The sequence below is a fragment of the Triticum urartu genome, chromosome 7 (assembly GCF_003073215.2).
Source record: "Triticum urartu cultivar G1812 chromosome 7, Tu2.1, whole genome shotgun sequence".
NCBI lineage: Eukaryota > Viridiplantae > Streptophyta > Magnoliopsida > Poales > Poaceae > Triticum > Triticum urartu.
Genome location: NC_053028.1, coordinates 130537772 through 130559682, shown reverse-complemented (window position 1 = coordinate 130559682; position 21911 = coordinate 130537772). Strand labels below are relative to the sequence as shown.

The 21911-nt window shown below is 41.8% G+C and overlaps 1 protein-coding gene across 1 annotated transcript; it reads right to left on the bottom strand.

Moving 5' to 3' along the window:
- Nucleotides 1–1672: 1672 nt before the first annotated feature.
- Nucleotides 1673–4339, bottom strand: LOC125518548 (zinc finger MYM-type protein 1-like). Its single transcript, XM_048683366.1, has 3 exons — nucleotides 3474–4339; nucleotides 1912–3396; nucleotides 1673–1826 (listed from the first exon to the last, which is right to left on the bottom strand). Exons 1-2 carry the CDS (start codon nucleotides 4337–4339, stop codon nucleotides 1914–1916), a joined length of 2349 nt encoding a protein of 782 aa, XP_048539323.1. The 3' UTR covers nucleotides 1673–1826; nucleotides 1912–1913.
- Nucleotides 4340–21911: the final 17572 nt, after the last annotated feature.

Sequence of the window (21911 nt, the reverse complement as noted above, 5' to 3'; positions counted from 1 at the left end):
ATGAACAATTTTTTCAAAATTTTTCTGAATCAGATTCATTTACAAATAAAGATAGAAAAGTAAGGTTTAATACAAGGAGAAAAGAAAAAAAACAAATCTTACTGGTTTTTTTTGGGAACTCAAATCATAGTAATGATTGAAAAGAAATAGAATTAGTGATTGGAGACCATAGCGCGACTCATACAACGTGTTGCACCTCCCTCCCAGCACGCATGCTCGCATGCAACACCCCGGATCCTCAAAATCACTAATTGAGGACTGCCCCTGGCAAGATCACTCTCACCTTTCTAGGTTTTATAGTGAATATTCTCACCTTCTTCCTAGGTTGCGACGAGTGGCGCACTACGTGTGCGCCAGTTGTCGCAACCTGTGAGATTTTCTTTTTTCGAAGATTCGTTTCTTCAAACTATTTTATTTCATAATTCGTGCGTTCAAATCACGAACTGTTTTCATTGTTGGATTTCTCGCGTCGAGATCTTCAAAACTAGATGCCATCTTAATAGGTTTCGATGAACTTTTTTCTCACAGAAAAACTGGAGAGAAAAATCAGGCCGGAAGCATGATGTTTTCCTCACCTTTTCCCCTTTTCGAGATGTATCTCTCGCAGAAGCAAATCGGTGCCTTTCGTGACAGCACAAAAAAGGTAACATTTTTTTTTGCTTTCCGACAGGCATAAATGTGCCTCTCAAGGAAGACAACATGTGCCTTCAGGACAAGCAAATTGTGCCTCTCGCGAAAGAAAAACATGTTTTTCCCTTTTCAAGAGGCAAAACACAGCTATGCCTCTCAAGGAAGGTAACATGTGTCTCCACGAAAAGTACATCTTTGTCTCTCGCGAAAGAAAGAAAAAAAATATTTTTTTCTTTCTATGCCTCTCACGGAAGCTAATCTGCGCCTCCACGAGAACCAAATCCGTTCCTCTCACGGAAGAAAACATAGGTTTTTCCCCTTTCTGAGATGCATAGATGTGCCTCTCACAGAACCTAACCTATGCGTACGCGAAGCAAATCCGTGCCTCTCGCAGAAACAAAAGAAAAGTGTTTTTCCGCACAATTGTTTTTCGAATTCTTTCTCTCCCAAACCTAGAAAGAACTGAGCAAAAACCGAAAAGCCACTAAAAACACAGAACCATCTACAATCCAAAATGCGTATAAAAAAAGGAAAAACAAAATCCCGAGGGAGCGTCCAATACACGACATGTGGCGGCTGCAGAAAGCACGCTCTCAGCCAGTGGCGAATCCAGAAAGAAAATGGAGGGTGGGCTCAAAGTTAACAGAGAAAAAAAACGAAACGTCCGTTTGAAGAAAAACAACATCATCTCCTAGTCCATTTGTCCAAATATGATCAAACTTTCCCAGAATACTACTGGAGGCATGTGGTATTTACTGGATTTTTTCTGGAATGTTTGAAACATATTAAATTTGAACTAAATTCTGAATCTGCTTAGCTAAATAGCCATTATTTTCTAGGCCATTTGTGCAAATGTGCTCAAGCTTTCCAGGAATACTACTGGAAACATGTACTATTTACTGGATTTTTTTGAAAGGTTTTAACAATTGAATTTTAAACTAATATTGGTATTGCGAAGACAATATCTGCCAAACCAGTGCTCAAAAAGACATGAAAATTTTCAAGAGCAATAGTAATAAAATATGTTTAACCATACTAGAAATGTTAATACAATTCATACACAAGGTATCAAAGTACAAGAGAAGTAACAACAAAAGGACAATGAAATGTTGCTCTTACTAACTAGTACTGTAGTTATAGAACACCTTCACACCAAAATATAGAAATGTATGCGTAAGGCACCTCCTACAAGCCATCTGTTCACATTAGTACACTTATTAGTGATATAACAATAAGTCATGAACGAATAAGTATTGAAACTAGTAACAGTGGCATCAATACCTCTAAGAAATCACATGAAACTCATGTGGCAAATGTCCTTTCCGATCCCTCATTTTCTGGAATTGTATCATGATTTGGTCATCAGGAATGCTTCTAAATATCTCTTTCTCGCAGTAGCACACCATCAAATCATTTAGCCAATCATCTGATAGTTTGTTGCGCAAATCTGTCTTGATTATCTTCATTGCTGAAAATATTCTCTCAACGGATGAAGTGGCCATAGGAAGAATAAGTGTCAACTCAATGAGGCGATATACCAACTGGAAAGATGTGTGTTTCATTGTTTCAACCATCAACCGAGCAAGTGTGGACACATCCCGACATCCATTAAACTCCTCACTTCTCCTAATGTTCATAAGAAATCTTGGGAGGTCTACTCCTAGCATTAACCGATCAGCTTCTGTGAAGTCCTCATCATAAATTTCAGCAAGCCGAATAAGTTTGTCAACGTTAAACTTTGAGAAGTTGTTTGCTGGATTAAGACAAGACATACAATCCAATAACTCGGTGGAAACTTCATTGAATCGGTGATTCATCTCAGTGATAGTTGCATCAATGGCAACATTGAATATGCTAACCTTGTAATAATGAAGTCGAGTCACCTTATTCTTAGTGCGAACAGATTGACCCATAGCTCCAACAAGATCATCCATGTTTGGCACATCAATACCATGTGTTTCACAGAAGTTCTTGGCTTGGCAGAATAAAGACTCCCACCCATTGTCCCTCATGCTCTGCAAGCTTTCTTTCACATCCAAGATCAAACGCATGGCTTCAACAATGTTTTGATTCTTTCTTTGCAAAGCTTGGGATAGATGATTTGTGTTGCTCAACAAGTTTATTAAGAACAACATGATGAACACAAATTCAAAGCATTCCATGTTTTTAAGCAAACCTCTAGCTCCACCTTGACATGTGTGTTCTCGGGCATCAACCACAACAATTCCTAGCACCTCCACCACAGCATTCCACATTGTGAATATACGAAGCAAAGTTTTGAGATGTGAGCCCCAACGAGTATCTCCTGGCCTTGTTATGTTAAATTCTTGATGCAGCCCGGTTCCGGCTGTGATCTTTCCATTCTCCATCAAATCTAACAACTCATCTTGATGTTTGGCAAGTAATGCATCCTTCCTTTTGCAAGATGAACACACTTGAGTAACTATCAATGGAATATAGTTGAAGAAATCAGCAATAGCAGGACTACATTGAGCCACATTGACAACCACCAACTGTAACTGGTGAGCAAAGCAATGAACATAAAATGCATACGGAGCTTCATCTCTAACCAGTTTTTGCAAACCGTTGAATTCCCCTCTCATATTGGAAGCACCATCATAACCCTGACCACGTAGCCTAGAAGTTGACAAACCATGATATTCCAACACATCAACCAAAGCTTTTTTAATTCCAGCAGATGTACAATCTGTGATGTGCTTAATTGCAAGGAATCGCTCTTGAAGCACTCCATGATCATCTAGAAATCTACATGCATCAGGAAATCAGATTAGTAAACATTAGTAGAACAATTTAAAAAAACACTAGAATATGGCATGTGTTACCTGACAATCACCGCCATTTGCTCCTTTATTGAGCAATCTCTAGCTTCATCAATAAGTATTGAGAAATTCTTATCTCCAATGTCATTCTTAATAACTTTGGTTACCTCCATTGCACAAGCTGTAGCAAGGTCCTTCTGGATGTCGGAACAAATCATTTGTGCGTTTCCTGGCCCCTTATCAAATGCCTCCTTCACATCTTCTTTCTTGTCCTTATACCAGTCCAATAACTCTCTGAAATTGCCCTTGTTGATGGAAGTGGAGGATTCGTCATGCCCACGAAAAGCTTCACCTTGTGCTATGAGATACCTTGCACAATCCAATGATGCAGTTAGGCGGATTTTATAAGATATCTCAGACTCCTTGCTGTACACACGGAATTGGGTAGCCACACTTGCTCTCTGATTGTTGAAATCATCACAATCTCCCTTAGCAATGTTGTGGTAACTAGATGGACCACCAACATGCTTCCTGAAATTACTTAGGGCTGTTTTCCAACGAGTGTAACCATCTTTTGTGAAAACATCATTTCCAAATCTAATGGCTTGTGATGGTTTCTTGAAAAGAAAGCAATGGAAGCAAAAAGCGGCCTCCTTTTCCACACTATATTCCAACCAATCATACGTATCAAACCACGCAGGTTGAAAGGATCTCCAAATTCTACCATCCTTTGTCTTTTCAAAATTATGCCCAATAGCTTTGTTTCTCCCTTTCAACAAATAAGCTCGTCTCACATCACTTCTAATTTCAAGAGCATAATCTTCTATTGGTATTCGAAGTCCTGGATCCGAAATAATTTGACTTGGATGAAATTCTGGTATAGGTTGCCTTGGTTGGTTTGTACTCTCATCAATTGTGGTATGATTCATCTCAACATTTGGGGATTCATTTGGGCGTTCAGGAGGAGGGATTGTGCCCACAACAATTAAGGGGAAGGGATTTGCAGTCACATTAGTTGGTTCAAGTTCAGGTTCGACATCGGTAGGGGGAGGAGCAGGCCTTTGGGGAGGGGTAATTGAACTGCTTGCATAAAAACTATGCATACTCATAGTTTTTCTCTTCATTTTTAAATCTGCAAAAAAATTGTAATTGACCTAAATCAACTAATAGCGCATGAACTAGCAAACAAACTGTAATTGATATGAGCCAAATTAAAGAAAGGAATGGAATTATGGAACTTGGAAGCAAACTGGGAATTATACCTTAGCCAGTATTGGATGCGCTCAACTTGGAACGGGGCGTGGCAGTGTGCGGCTATGCGAGCTGAATGCTCGCTCTGGCCAGCCGGCGGCTCCACTTCTCTGGCCAACGACGAGTTGGCGGTTGCACTCAGGGTCAGGCCGTCAGGGGCCTTCGATGCCGCGCGAGTCCTGCAGCCTGTCGTCGACGCGCGCACTTTGTGGACTGCCTGGACGAGGTGGCCGTGCCGCCGTCGAGCGCCTGTACGAGGTCGAGTCGGGGGGACCGGGGGGGGGGGGGGCGGAGGGGCCTGCTGCCTAGGGTTAGGATTGGGGGCGGCGCTTCTCTGCTCTCTGCTGGCTCGAACGAGAACGAGAAACACGTCTGGCTGGGAGCTGGGAGTTGATGGGCTGGGCGCTGGGACTAGTTGGTCCGGGCCGAAACGAAGCATACTAGTAGTGAAAAAAATTGCTTTCTATCGAGGGCAAGCTTCAGCCTGTTGAAGCCTGCCCATTGGATTCGCCACTGCTCTCAGCCCACCACAAGTGATTCTTGGGGCACCCTCAAGAGATAACCCTTGGTTAATGACTCCCCCAAATCCAATTTGGCACTGTATTAGGTAGCCTTGCACACCCTCGACCGAAACAGACTGGCCCATTTAGCATTGTAGCAGTAGTCTTGGTCTTCTCGTGTTTTTTTATCTCACCGGTTTTTTATTCCTATTTTCTTTCTGTCCCTTTTTTGGCTGGTTTTTATTGTGCCTTTTCTCTTTTCTTTTCTTTTTATATTTTTTTCCTTCTAATTTTCACAAATATTTTCCCTTTTCAAATTCGTGAACTTTACCTAGATTCATCAACTTTTTTCTTCAATTTGTTTACTTTATTCCCTCAATGTGTTTTTTTTCAAAATCAATGAATGTTTTTCAAATCTGAAATTTTATAAAAACATTTGTGAATTTTTTCAAAATTTGTGGAGTTTTCCATAATCGATGAACTTTTTTCAAAATCTTTTTTTCAAAAAATGAATTTTTTTAGATGCATGATTATTTTTCTCATTTCTATGATCTTTAAGAAACACTAAAAATCGCGACATTTTATATAAAAAATTCAAATTTATGAATTTATTTTACATTCTTTTTTTTTTTACAAAAGTCAAACCGATCAACTTGATAACCGTTCATCCGGGCACGAGGGACGGGGAGTGATAGAGTGAGCGAACTGCTGATGCAGATGTGTCGGCCCATGCAGGAGGCGCATGTGAGCGCTGGTTCGGCCACCTGGCGCTCGAAGCGCTGAAAAGGAGCACTCCGCGATTTTGCCGTCACCGTCACAATCCCTGGTTGTACTCATGGTTCTTTCGGCGGCTAGTGCGGTAGCTAGCGCTTCCTATTTAGCACTCCAGGCGCCCGTTGGTATGCATTTTGCAAACTGGCGCACATAGTCCTCCGCGTTGGGCCGGCCTAACTCCCCTTTTGTCATTCGGCTTTCTAAAACACAAAAAATGGCGCATACCGAGAGAATCGAACCAACAACCTCTTGTTCCGGAGCAATTTGATAAAATGGCACACTTTTCCTAGTACTTTGATCCAATGGCACATTTTTTTTATTGGATTAAACAACACACTTTTGATTCATAGCTGGATAAAATGACACAAACTGAGTCTTTTTTCCTTTTTTAAGTCTGGGCACACAAGTCATAATATTTTGGACTATTTTGCCCTTTCTTCTTGGTCAACTGGTTCGGAGCCAAGCACAGCTATGAATCCTCGCCGCTACTGGTTCGGTGTGCTTCTTCCCCACAACTATGAATCCTCGCCGCTACTCCCCGGCGCCACCACCTCACCGCGCCGCGCCCGTTCCTGTGGAGGACGCTCTGCTGTCCGCCGCACTCCGACCGCTCCCTTGGCGTGTCGGAGAAGAAGGGCGCCGCCGTCCACCACGCTCCGGCCGCTCCCTCACCCATGCAGGAGAAGAAGGGTGCCGCCACTTCAAGTTCCCTGCAGCGCGTCGTAGTCCAGGTCCCTCGCTGGACATGTTCGAGTCCTGACTGTAGCACGTGTTCGTAGCTGCTTGCAGTTGTAGTTGGCTGTAGCTGCTCCGCTGTAGTGCTAGCTTTAGCAGTCTACCTGATGAAACTCATGCCGCTGGCCTGAATTTAGCTTTTAATTTTGATTGCCCGTTCAGCTGTCTAAAAGCTACAGATGCTTTTTCCTGTGAAGAAATTCAGCTTGTATTGATGCCCGGTCCTGAAGAAATTTAGCTTTAATTTACATGCTTATTGAATCGAATTAGAAGGAGAGAGAGATATATATAATAGAGAGAGAGAGATGAAGGGAGAGACGGGATGGGAGGGAACCTGTGAGTCTCCTCGGGATCGTTCATCTCTGTTTTGATCATTCCTCTGGGTCATTCGTCTCCTCTGATCTTTTTTGGCATAGTCTCCTTTCCTCTGTTTCAATGGAACCGGTTGACCAGATAGAAGGGCAAATTCGTCCAAAGTATTATGACGTGTGGGCTCAGACTTGGAAAAGGAGGAAAAACTCAGTTTGTGCCATTTTATCCAGCTATGAATGAAAAGTGTGCTATTTAATCTAATAAAAAGAAAGTCGTGCCATTGGATCAAAGTACAAGGAAAAGTGTGTCATTTTATCAAATTGCTCCTTGTTTCATGGTACACTATGCTAACCACTCGGCAACTTCAGTGGAATTGATAGGTTACATCTTTTACTTATTTTCTTGTTCTTTTTTCCTTTATTCCATTTTTCGTTTTCTTCTTTTTTCTTCTTCCTTATTTGATGAAAACATTTCAAATTTGTGAACTCATTTCAAATGATCAACTTTTTTCATTTTTTGATGAACTTTTTTGGAAAACGAAGAAGTTTTTTTCAAATTCGATGAACTTTTTTCAAAATCAATGAATTTTTTTCTTCTTCAAATCGATGAACTATTGTCATTTTTTGATGAACTTTTCTTGAAAATCGTTGAACATTTTTGCAATTTGATGAACTTTTTTTCGAATTCAATGAATTTTTTTCAAAATTGTTGAATTTTTCCAACTCAATGAACTTTTTTTCAAAATCGATGAACTTTTTTCTTTTTTTTTTCAATTGATAAACTCTTTTCGATTTTGCAATCTGTTTCAAAATATACTAAACATTTTTTAACAAATGAACTTCTTTGGAATTTGTGAAGTTTTCTTGAATACATGAACTTTTTTGATTTGGTGAACTTTTTTTGAATAAGCGAACTTTTTGTGCATGTTTGTAAACTTCATTTGAAAAATCTGTGAACATGTTTTCAAATAATTCAGAAATCTAAACGTTACAGTGCAATGCGCAACAAATAGTGCGTCTACGTTTTCTGTTCTTAAGCGATTTGCGCTGTAAATAATCATTAGCAGTTAGTTGGTCGAGTGGTTAGCCTCGCTGTGCAGAAGCTCGGCGGCGCGAGATTGAATGCCTGTTGAGAGCAATTTTTTGCGGTGTTTTTTTTTTTGTGTTGCGCGGATGTGGCGTGGCCCATCCAGACGCTGCTGCGAGCGCCAGTTATGTTGGGCGGCGCTGAAGGCCCGCAATAGGAGGTCCCCGGTAGCTGTCAAGCAGATGATCGCATGTAGTTTGATATTAGGCCGGCCTAATGCTGGGACGCTGTGTTGGAATTTTTTTATTTCATTTATTTTTAAATTTTTTTCTATTTTTGTTAAACATTAAATTTCATAAACATTTTTATCAAAATTATTTATATATCAAATTCGTCATATTTTAAAATTCAATAATATTTTAAAAATTGGACCTTTCTCAAATTCTCAAATGTTTTATCTTTGTTATATTTTAAATCCACATTTTTAAAAAATTCTAAACATTTTTAGAAATTCCTGCAGTAGTTAGTTTTGTTGTTGTTGGAAAATGATGACTCAAAAACTGGCTGGTCCATCGAATTACGAGCCTACGTCAAGCAACTTTCTTATGCAAAAAAACTGACCGAACCAATTAAAGGTCCGCTGAAATCGGTCGTGGACCTTTGTCCGTCTATTCTCATCCAAGTATGAGCGACCTAGGCGTTTGGTCATCTATTCCGCTTGTATCATCAAAGTAGTAGGACTCCGTTAAGTGGGAACAGTGCACCTAGGAACACATTGCATTGGCAAACGATATGATCAAAGGGGTGGGTGGGTTGGGCCCCACCCTCTACAATGACCCGAAGTTTTTAGTTCAACTTTAAAAACCACAAAAAGATTTCACTTTGTTTCGTTTTTTCTTTCTTGTTGCTTCCTATAAGAAGACCCGGAAAATTCAAAAACATTTCTCGTTCCGCTTCTTGTTTGCTTAGTTTCTTTGGCGTGTTAAAATTGTTTCAAAGCAAAAAAGCCAAAGAGATTTATCTTTATTCCTTCTTAGTTGGTTTTTTTGTTTTGGTTTCATTTGATTTTTCATTTGCCCCTTCCTTCTTCGTTGCTTGTATTGCTCCTTTCGGTGTTTCTTTCTTCTTTGTATTTAAGTTGCATGATTTCCTTTGTAAAACCAAAAACCAGCAAAATGATTTCTTCTTGGCTTTCGTCGCTTTATATCTTGAACTTGTGAAAATCTCATAATATTTCTTTTGTCTTCTCTTTCTGCAAAAGTTTTTATCTTCAGTCCACAACAACACTTATACTGGACTATTATTATTTATGTTATTCACGTTGCGCAAGTGAGAAAGCGACAAAGATGACCACTTGATGAAGTGGCCATGGCAAAGAATGCTGGTATGATCATATTTTATTTGTTATGTGCATATGTTTATCTACATGATCTTTTTATAGCGTCTCGTGTGTTAGTAATTTTGTGCATAATTATTGACCCATGCTTTCTCTTGATTAGAATCAACTAACTAGGATTGTATAATGTTGGAAATATGCCCTAGAGGCAATAATAAATTGGTTATGATCATATTTCCTTGTTCCTGATAAAGGTTTATTATTCATACTAGAATTGTATTGACCGGAAACTTAAATACATGTGTGAATACATAAACAAATACTATATCCCTAGTGAGCCTCTACTAGACTAGCTCGTTGATCAAATATGATTAAGGTTTCCTAACCATAGAAATGAGTTGTCATTTGATAAGGGGATCACATCATTAGGAGAATAATGTGATGGACAAGACCCAACCGTTAGCTTATCATTCGATTGTATCACTTGAGTTTATTGCTATAGCTTTCTTCATGTCAAGTATCTATTCCTAAGACGATGAGATCATGCAACTCCCGGATACTAGAGGAATACCTTGTGTGCTATCAAATGTCACTTCGTAACTGGGTGATCATAAAGATGCTCTACAGGTATCTCCGAAGGTGTCTGTTGGGTTGGCATGGATCGAGACTGGGATTTGTCACTCCGTGTGACGGAGAGATATCTCTAGGCCCTCTCGGTAATACAACATCGTAAAGAGCTTGCAACCAATGCGACTAATGAGTTAGTCACGAGATCTTGTATTAGGGAATAAGTAAAGGGACTTGTCGGTAACGAGATTGAACTAGGTATGGAGATACCGACGTTCGAATCTCGCGCAAGTAACATATCGCCGGACAAAGGGAATTGCATACGGGATTAACCAAATCCTTGACATAGTGGTTCAACTGATAAAAGATCTTTGTGTAATAAGTAGGAACCAATATGGGCATCCAGGTTCCGCTATTGGTTATTGACCGGAGAGGTGTCTCGGTCATGTCTACATGATTCTCGAACCCATAGGGTCCGCACGCTTAACGTTCGGTGATGCTAGAGTAATATTGGGATATGCATGTTGGTGACCGAATGTTGTTCGGAGTCCCGGATGGGATCCGGGATTTTACGAAGAGCTCCGGAATGATCTGGAGGTAAAGTTTCTGTTTTTTCGGTATTGTATCGGGAAGGTTCCAAAAGGTTCCAGAAACTTCCGGAGGGATTCAGAAGTCCACCAAGAGTTCCACCATGTCCCAAGGGTCAGCATGGGCTGAGGGGAGGCGCCCTGGCCTTATTGGGCCAGGCACACAAGTCCCTCAAGGCCCATGTGGCTTCGGAGAGGTGGAAAGTCGAGCTATGTATGGAAAATGAGGGAATTGGACTAGGAGTCCAACTCCTCCCAATGGTGTGTCCCTAGGGCTTGGGGGGCTGGCCACCACGCCCCTCCACCTATATATAGAGGAGAGGGGGCGCCCCCAAGAGGACACACAAGCCCTTGGCCCCCCTCCCTCTCCCGTTACTTCGTAACTCCTCTGTCTTCATTGTTTTTGTAGTGCTCGGCGTAGCCCTGTCGGAATCAATCCACCACCATCACCATCACGCCGTCGCGCTGCTGGAGATCCCATCTACTTCTCCTCTCTCGCTTGCTGGATTAAGGAGGAGGAGACGTCATCAAGTCGTACGTGTCCTGAGCGCGGTGGTGTCGTCAGTTCGGTACTTCATCGGTTTTGTAGGATCGAAAGTAGGTCTAGAGGGGGGGGGTGATTAGACTACTTGACCAAATAAAAATCTAACCTTTTCCCAATGTTAGTTGTGGGCAGATTTTAGCAACTAGTACAAGTCAATCAATCAACCTACACATGCAATTCTAAGAGTATAGCAGCGGAATGTAAAATATTGCATATGAAGGTAAAGGGAAGGGTTTGGAGAAGGCAAACGCAATGTAGACACTGAGATTTTTGGCGTGGTTCTGATAGGTGGTGCTATCGTACATCCACATTGATGGAGACTTCAATCCACGAAGGGTAACGGCCGCGCGAGTCCACGGAGGGCTCCACCCACGAAGGGTCCATGAAGAAGCAACCTTGTCTATCCCATCATGGCCATCGTCCATGAAGGACTTGCCTCACTCGGGTAGATGTTCACAAAGTAGGCTATCTCCTTGCCCTTACAAACTTCTTGGTTCAACTCCACATCTTGTCGAAGGCTCCCAAGCGACACCTAACCAATCTAGGAGACACCACTCTCAAAAAGGTAATAGATGGTGTGTTGATGATGAACTCCTTGCTCTTGTGCTTCAAATGATAGTCACCCCAACACTTAACTCTCTCACACAGATTTGGATATGGTGGAAAGATGATTTAAGTGGAAAGTAACTTGGGAAGGCTAGAGATCAAGATTCTTGTGGTAGGATTGGTATATCTTGGTCTCAACACATGAGTAGGTGGTTCTCTCTCAGAAAATGTATGCTGGAAGTGTAGGCACGTTCTGGTGTCTCTCTCACAAATGGAGATGGGGGTGGAGGGGTATATATAGCCTCCACACAAAATCCAACCATTACACACATTTGACCCAACTCGGTCACACCGAATAGAAGAACTCGATGAGACCGATTCAGTTCAAAATGTGAACGTTAGGTTTCTCGGTGGGACCGACTGGAACAACTCGGTGTGACCGATGTGCTAGGGCTCAGGGAAAACATCAACTCGGTGGTGCCGATTGCATCAACTCGGTGAGACCGAAGTGAAGCAAAAGACAACAGAGAGAATGTCAAGTCAACTCGGTGTGACCGATTGCATAACTCAGTGAGACCAAAATAAATGCAACAAGTCACAGGGCGTTGACAAGGCCATCTCGGTGTGACCGAGATACATATCGGTGTGACTGAACTGTTAGGGTTTCTGGCAGTGGCTATGTCAAACGAACTCGGTGGCTCCAGGTAGAAGAATTGGTGGGGCCAAGTTTGACTTTGAGTTTTGGACATATTTGGAACGAGAAAGTGGTTGAGGGTTTTGGAGCAATATCACTAAGAACTTTTGAGCAAGCAAGCCATTAAGCAACACCTCATCCCCTTTTAATAGTATTGGCTTTCCTACGGACTCAATGCGATCTTGGATCACTAAAAGTAAAAGAAGAGTCTTGAGCTTTTGCCAATGTGTGTCCTTAGCATTTTGAGGGGTCCACATTCCTAGCCCATGCCATGCCATTCATTGAACTTTTCTGAAATATCAAACTTGAGTGATCATTAGTCCAATGAGCTATATGTTGTTACAAATTACCAAAACCACCCAGGGATTAGTTGCACTTTCAATCTCCTTTTTTTGGTTATTGATGACAACATATAGATCAAAGCTTTGACAAATGATAATATGAATGAAATACGTCATCGCGCTGATAAGTATGTGATAAGCAAGAGCTCCCCCTACGGGTTCATGGGTCAAATGCACAATCGATTAGGATCATGGGTCACTCTTCCATGTGTTGGGGAACGTAGTAATTTCAAAAATTTCCTACGCACACGCAAGACCATGGTGATACATAGCAACGAGAGGGGAGAGTGTGTCCATGTACCCTCGTAGACCGAAAACGGAAGCATTAGCACAACGTGGTTGATGTAGTCATACGTCTTCACGATCCGACCGATCAAGTACCGAACACACGACACCTCCGAGTTCTGCACACGTTCAACTCGATGACGTCCCTCGAACTCCGATCCAGCCGAGCTTTGAGGGAGAGTTCCATCAGCATGCCGGCGTGGTGATGATGTTGATGTTCTACCATCGCAGGGCTTCGCCTATGCACCGCTATGATATTATCGAGGTGGACTATGGTGGAGAGGGGCACCACACACGGCTAAAAGATCCAAGAGATCAATTGTTGTCTATGGGGTGCCCCCTGGCCACATATATAAAGGAGTGGAGGAGGGGGAGAGGGCCGACCCCTATGGCTCGCCCTGGAGGAGTCCTACTCCCACCGGGAGTAGGATTCCTCCCCTTCCAAGTAGTAGGAGTAGGAGACAAGGAAGGGAAGAGGGAAGAGAAGGAAGGAGGGGGCGCCGCCCCCCTAGTCCAATTCGGACTAGTCATTGGGGGGCGCGCGGCCTGCCTCTCTCTCTCCCCTAAAGCCCAATAAGGCCCATATACTTCTTCCCCCGTATTCCCGTAACTCCCCGGTACTCCGAAAAATACCCGAATCACTCGGAACCTTTCCGATGTCCGAATATAGTCGTCCAATATATCGATCTTTACGTCTCGACCATTTCGAGACTCCTCGTCATGTCCCCGATCTCATCCGGGACTCCGAACTACCTTCGGTACATGAAAACACATAAACTCATAATATAACCGTCATCGAACTTTAAGCGTGCGGACCCTACGGGTTCGAGAACTATGTAGACATGACCGAGACACGTCTCCGGTCAACCAATAGCGGAACCTGGATGCTCATATTGGCTCCTACATATTCTACGAAGTTCTTTATCGGTCAAACCGCATAACAACATACGTTGTTCCCTTTGTCATCGGTATGTTACTTGCCCGAGATTCGATCGTCGGTATCTCAATACCTAGTTCAATCTTGTTACCAGCAAGTCTCTTTACTCGTTCCGTAATACATCATCCCGCAACTAACTCATTAGTTGCAATGCTTGCAAGGCTTAAGTGATGTGTATTACCGAGTGGGCCCAGAGATACCTCTCCGACAATCAGAGTGACAAATCCTAATCTCGAAATACGCCAACCCAACAAGTACCTTCAGAGACACCTGTAGAGCACCTTTATAATCACCCAGTTACGCTGTGACGTTTGGTAGCACACAAAGTGTTCCTCTGGTTAACAGGAGTTGCATAATCTCATAGTCACAGGAACATGTATAAGTCATGAAGAAAGCAATAGCAACAAACTAAACGATCAAGTGCTAAGCTAACGTAATGGGTCAAGTCAATCACATCATTCTCCTAATGATGTGATCCTGTTAATCAAATGACAACTCATGTCTATGGTTAGGAAACTTAACTATCTTTGATTAACGAGATAGTCAAGTAGAGGCATACTAGTGATACTATGTTTGTCTATGTATTCACACATGTATTTTGTTTCCGGTTAATACAATTCTAGCATGAATAATAAACATTTATCATGAAATAAGGAAACAAATAATAACTTTATTATTGCCTCTAGGGCATATTTCCTTCAGTCTCCCACTTGCACTAGAGTCAATAATCTAGTTCACATCGCCATGTGATTTAACACCAATAGTTCACATCACCATGTGATTAACACCCATAGTTCACATCGTCATGTGACCAACACCCAAAGGGTTTACTAGAGTCAATAATCTAGTTCACATCGCTATGTGATTAACACCCAAAGAGTAGTAAGGTGTGATCATATTTTGCTTGTGAGAGAAGTTATGGGTCTGCCACATTCAGATCTGTATGTATTTTGCAAATTTCTATGTCAACAATGCTCTGCACGGAGCTACTCTAGCTAATTGCTCCCACTTTCAATATGTATCTAGATTGAGACTTAGAGTCATCTGGATTAGTGTCAAAATTTGCATCGACGTAACCCTTTACGACGAACCTTTTGTCACCTCCATAATCGAGAAACATATCCTTATTCCACTAAGGATAATTTTGACCGTTGTCCAGTGATCTACTCCTAGATCACTATTGTACTCCCTTGCTAAAACCAGTGTAGGGTATACAATAGATCTGGTACACAAAATGGCATACTTTATAGAAACTGTGGCTGCGGCATAGGGAATGACTTTCATTCTCTTTCGATCTTCTGCCTTGGTCGGGCTTTGAGTCTTACTCAATTTCACACCTTGTAACACAGGTAAGAACTCTTTCTTTGACTGTTCCATTTTGAACTACTTCAAAATCTTGTCAAGGTATGTACTCATTGAAAAAACTTATCAAGCATCTTGATCTATCTCTATAGATCTTGATGCTCAATATGTAAGCAGCTTCACCGAGGTCTTTCTTTGAAGAACTCCTTTCAAATACTCCTTTATGCTTTCCAGAAAATTCTACATCATTTCTGATCAACAATATGTCATTTACATATACTTATCAGAAAGGCTGTACTGCTCCCACTCACTTTCTTGTAAATACAGGATTCACCGCAAGTCTGTATAAAACTATATGCTTTAATCAACTCATCAAAGCGTATATTCCAACTCCGAGATGCTTGCACCAGTCTACATATGGATCACTGGAGCTTGCACATTTTGTTAGCACCTTTAGGATTGACAAAACCTTCTGGTTGCATCATATACAACTCTTCTTTAATAAATCCATTAAGGATTGCAGTTTTGTTATCCATTTGTCAGATTTCATAAAATACGACAATTGCTAACATGATTCGGACATACTTTAAGCATCGATACGAGTGAGAAAATCTCATCGCAGTCAACACCTTGAACTTTGTGAAAACCATTTTCGACAAGTCTAGCTTTGTAGATAGTAACACTACTATCAGTGTCCGTCTTCCTCTTGAAGATCCATTTATTTTTTATGGCTTGACGATCATCGGGCAAGTCAACCAAAGTCCACACTTTGTTCTCATACATGGATCCTATCTCAGATTTCATGGCCTCAAACCATTTCGCGGAATCTGGGCTCATCATCGCTTCCTTCATAGTTCGCAGGTTCGTCATGGTCAAGTAACATGACCTCCAGAACAGGATTACCGTACCACTCTGGTGCAGAACGTACTCTGGTTGACCTACGAGGTTCGGTAGTAACTTGATCAGAAGTTTCATGATCATCATCATTAAGTTCCTCACTAATTGGTGTAGGCATCACTAGAACAGATTTCTGTGATGAACTACTTTCCAATTCGGGAGAAGGTACAATTACCTCATCAAGTTTTACTTTCCTCCCACTCACTTCTTTCGAGAGAAACTCCTTCTCTAGAAAGGATCCATTCTTAGCAACAAATATCTTGCCTTCGGATCTGTGATAGAAGGTGTACCCAACAGTTACTTTTGGGTATACTACGAAGACGCACTTCTCCGACTTGGGTTTGAGCTTATCAAGATGAAACTTTTTCACATAAGCATCGCAACCCCAAACTTTAAGAAACGATAGCTTAGGTTTCTTGCTAAACCATAGTTCATACGATGTCGTCTCAACGGATTTAGATGGTGCCCTTTTTAATGTGAATGCAACTGTCTCTAATGCATAACCCCAAAACGATAGTGGTAAATCGGTAAGAGACATCATAGATTGCACTATATCAAATAAAGTACGGTTATGACGTTCGGACACACCATTACACTGTGGTGTTCCAGGTGGCATGAGTTTGTGAAACTATTCCACATTGTTTTAATTGAAGGCAAAACTCGTAACTCAAATATTCACCTCTGCGATCAGATCATAGAAACACTACTAGGGAAAAGCCTAGCAGCAGCGCGGGTACCCACGCTACCAATAAGGCGCTACAGCTAATAGTTAGTAATAGCGTGGGTTGAACCCGCGCTACTACTAACAAAGTTAGTAGTAGCGTGTGCCACCCACGCTACCGCTATTTAGTACCCGCGCCACTACTAACAAAATAGTAGCAGCGTGTCCACACTACCAACGCTACTAGTATCCTAAATACTAGTAGCGCGCAGTCTTTTCCCACGCCACTACTAACTAATTTATAATTAAAAAAAATAAAATCCACTAATTCCATTTTATGCATACAGTTCCCAGTAAACACAACAATAGTGAGCACTGCTGGGCTCCTATTTCATGGTTAACCAGAAACCGAAGGAAACAAATCAGCCAAAAAACCTCATTATGCATTGCAACTCACAAGTGACCACTTCAAAGAACATGCAAGTATCTATGTCATTAACAATTGCAAACATAAGTTTCTTTTTACTACAGTTGTTGTATGTACTATCACACAGTTCCTCATTCTGTTCTCACTCAATAATAAGAAAAATGAAAAGAAAAGATAGAGATAATCTGCGGCAATTGCACTTCGGTGTCATGGATTCAGTCTGCCGCTTCAACATCTCATTATCCGGTAGCACTCTGTCTCTATCTTCTACCTATGAATAAAAACATACCTTGTCAGAGAAGCAAATGTGAAACCTTATTACAACATGTATGCTAAGTCGCTAACCCATAGAGACAGCTAGAACAAATGTGGAAACTTTCCATGTTGCCGAGTAAGTATATTAACTAGACAAAGTTAGATGATAGTGAAGCTTAAAGCTGCAGTAAGAAATATTAGATATACACATTTTGAAAATCAACCTCAGAAGTGGATACTCTTGTAGACCTGCAAGAGCAGATATGGTAGTAACCAAAATCCTATAAAGATTCGAGGTTAAAGATTATAAATCCAATTTGTCATTAGCATAAAAATATTAGTTCCATGAAGAAGTTTGTCAAGAGATATTTTCTAGTGTTTCTAAGACAGTGACTGAAACATAATGAAAGAAAACACGTTTCTGCATTTTAATTAGGGGGAGCTTTAGTTCTAAAATACTGGAACTGTGACTGAATGATCATATATACTATTAGAAAAACAGACCAAAATCCCCGCAGAACAAAACAGACTAAAAAAATTAACTTCCTACTTACAGTGGCAAGAAAATCTTATATGAATGTGTTATAATAAATAATGCTAACCATGAAGTCTTCTTCCATATAACAAAGGAGTGACGAAACCAAAAAACCTGTAATTCAAGTACGACATGCAGTTAGTTAATTATTTGCATGTCAACAGTTCTAACGTCTAGCTACAGATCTTCAAAGTAAAGATTGTGAACTATATTAGACATGATTATATCAATTAGACCAAATAGAAAATAATTCAATATGTTGTATATCCATTAAACGAAGTTCAATCTATCTTCTGTTTATTAGTGTTTCAGTTAGGTGATTAGTCCTTCTACGGCCGCCGGTTAATAGGTGAGCCATGACTTTTTACAGTAAAAAATGCAAAGGAAATAACAAGTTAGTATTTTTCCAAATCTAATTATACGGCCACGTTGATCATACCTTACTAATTCTGGCCGGACACTAGTAACACAAGAAAAACTCCCATGCTTTATTGGTGCACATTCACCATTTGATAGTGTGATCATTTGAGATCACTAAATCATCTTCTATACGACGTAGGCCAGTAACATTTACATCAGCTTGCTCACTTGTAGCTGCTGGAGCAACCAAATCAACCTGAGCCAATACATGGTTGCTGCTCAGGCCAAGAACAACAGCTATAACAAGACTAGAATTAGGATTGCCATGGTACCAAATATGATATTTATTTCATTAAATCAAATGGAGGAGGCTGCATATGCAGAGAGCAGACCTGTTTGCCCAATCAGTATAGTGGCACATGTTGCCGCGCAGGAGCACGCGGCACCTATGACCTTCGCTCGGGTTGATGATGATGTCTCGCTTGATACTCCCTTGTCTGCTGAGACGACACTCTGTCGCCGCTGCGGCCACCAGCGGCATTCTACTCAATGGCGGCCAAGGCATGCCTTGTGGATGTCTAGGAAGCTCGAATCAGGCTGGACCTGAGAAGAAACAGAGCATGGCCGTGTGATGTCCTGGCTGAATCAGAGTACATTGCCTAAGGAAATAAAATGGGCAAAAGGAGGAGCGTACTTGGGAGTCACAACTCTTTAGGAACATCCATCTTGGCAGTGCTAGTACAAGAAAATGGCAGCTACTGAACATGCGTGTAGTGCACAAAGGGATAGCAAATACAGTTGAGTCTATTAAGCCCTCCACTGTAGTAAGGCAGCCATCTCCATCCTCCTCTGAAACCACTTGACAAGGTCCAATGCTCTGTCACTGTAATCCCTCTTCTTCTGTAAATTGGTCTGCAAGAACTCCTATCACTATAAAAAATTTGCAACAGCAAACATATACTACAAGGACATATCCACGACGCGCTTAACACTAGAGAGAGATGCTACAACCAAACAAATCATGACCAAACACATATCATCCAGTCCAGGACTTGCTCATTGCTATTTTGCTTGCAGATTCTGCCTTCAGGTTACAGCAACCAACTGAAAATAATACTACATAGAAATCACAAGTATTCTTTAGCCTATGTGCAAATACAAATACTTGGTTCTCTCAACCGCATAAAAGTGCAAATACAAATCACAATACAAACTGTCCGCAGATAATGCACAATGCACGACACTCTTCTTTCCCGATCAAACTTTTGATTCATATGGGGTCCCTATAAGCAGCACATTGGCTCGTTGCGACAAGAACAAAATTCAGAAGTGTGGTACGGGTATCAGTAATTTTAGGAGGAAATTATTGGCGCTTAATTGAGGAAACTGAGCGTGCACGTGGTGTTTCTTGGACTTACTAATTTTCTATCTTGAGTTGGACTTCAAGATGTTTTTATTTTCTTTGAGAAACGGATTGAGACGTTGACTGTCAGCATTGTGCGTGTTAATTCAAAATGATCCGGTCTCTGGATATCCATTCTGTCACTTTTCAAACACTTTGTGGTGTCAGGTTGGTTACATGCTAGAAGGAAGCATCAAACTTGTTGTTTATTAATATATATATATATATATATATATATATATATATATATATATGCAAAAACGGGTAGCAATTAGCCTAATCAGTGTCTGTTGGGACGTCAATCCCTGCATAAAAGTGCAGTAGTTTTCTTTAGTGGAATCCTTGTGACATTCCAGTCTTGGTCTCCAATGTGACCAACCAACCAGAGATCCAAATAGTGCAGCATCTACGTACAGAACATGAATAAACTTGATCGATTGCCTTGGGCAAGATAGAGATCTGTGAAGAGGGAGGAAGGAGAGGAGAGGAGGGCATACCTCGGCTAGGAGTTGCTGCTGTGGGAGGCGCAGGTGGAGCCGTCGTGTACCTCACCAGCTCCAACATCCATGCGTGGCGTCGGCCCACAGCAGGGAGGCGTCGGCGGTCTCTTGTGACCTGCGTTGCGTGAGGAATCCGGCCAAATTGAATCAGAAAATGGCAATTCAAATTGAATCGAACAACATCCGGGATCTGGCCAAATCGTGTCCAACACACACACACACGCATGAAGGGAAGGTAGGGGGGAGAGACCTCCATGGCGTCGGTCGGAGCACCATCTCCATCTCTCTCCCTCACGCGGGCATACTTAGGAAGACATACGATCGAGGGCGGAGAGACCTCCGGCGGTCGTATGACACGCTCAGGGTGGCGGGCGGGCACGTGCGCGGCGGAGGGGGGTGGGGGCGGGCAGCGGCGCGAGACAGGGAGCGGCTGGCGTGCGGCCGCCGGCATGACGCATGCGGGGGGGGGCATGGGGGCGGATGGACGGAGGAGAGGAGGTGGAAGGGAGGCCGGCGGCGAGTGGGTTGGGAGAGGAGGTTGGGGATCTGGATCGGGCTCCGTGGTTTTTTTTGGAGACAGACGGGAGTGGGTGGACAAGGACGGTTGGTGGAGTGGGGGGTGGGGATCGGGCCGGGGTGGACACGCTTAGTAGTAGCGTGGGGTCTCACCTGCGCTACTACTACTTACTTAGTAGTAGCGCTGGTTTTATACCCCTCGCTACTACTATGGTCTATCCCGGGGGCATTGTTGGAGACCATTTAGTAGCAGCGCGGGTTTATACCCCTCGCTACTACTATCAACTTAGTAGTAGCGTGGTTTTTATACCCCTCGCTACTACTAATTAGCAGTAGCGCTCATTTTTAAACCGCGCTGCTGATAAACTTATGTGTATAAGGTTTTCCCTAGTAGTGAAACTTTATTTTCTTGTTATGATGATTTTCCACTTCACTATGGAATTCTTTGAACTTTTCAAATGTTTCAGACTTATGTTTCATAAAGTAGATATACCCATATCTGCTCAAATCATCTGTGAAGGTCAGAAAATAACGATACCCGCCGCGAGCCTCAACACTCATTGGACTGCATACATCAGTATGTATTATTTCCAACAAGTTTGTTGCTCGCTCCATTGTTCCGGAGAACGGGGTCTTAGTCATCTTGCCCATGAGGCATGGTTCGCAAGCATCAACTGATTCATAATCAAGTGATTTCAAAAGCCCATCAGCATGGAGTTTCTTCATGCGCTTTATACCAATATGACCCAAACGGCAGTGCCACAAATAAGTTGCACTATCATTATTAACTTTGCATCTTTTGGCTTCAATATTATGAATATGTGTATCACTACGATCGAGATCCAACAAACCAATTTCATTGGGTGTATAATCATAGAAGGTTTTATTCATGTAAACAGAACAACAATTATTCTATGATCTTAAATGAATAACTATATTGCAATAAACATGATCAAATCATATTCATGCTCAACGCAAACGCCAAATAACATTTATTTAGGTTTAACACTAATCCCAAAAGTATAGGGAGTGTGCGATGATGATCATATCAATCTTGGAACCACTTCCAACACACATCGTCACTTCTCCCTTAACTAGTCTCTATTTATTCTGTAACTCCTGTTTTGAGTTACTAATTTTTTAGCAACCGAACAAGTATCAAATACCCAGGGGCTACTATAAATACTAGTAAGGTACACATCAATAACCTG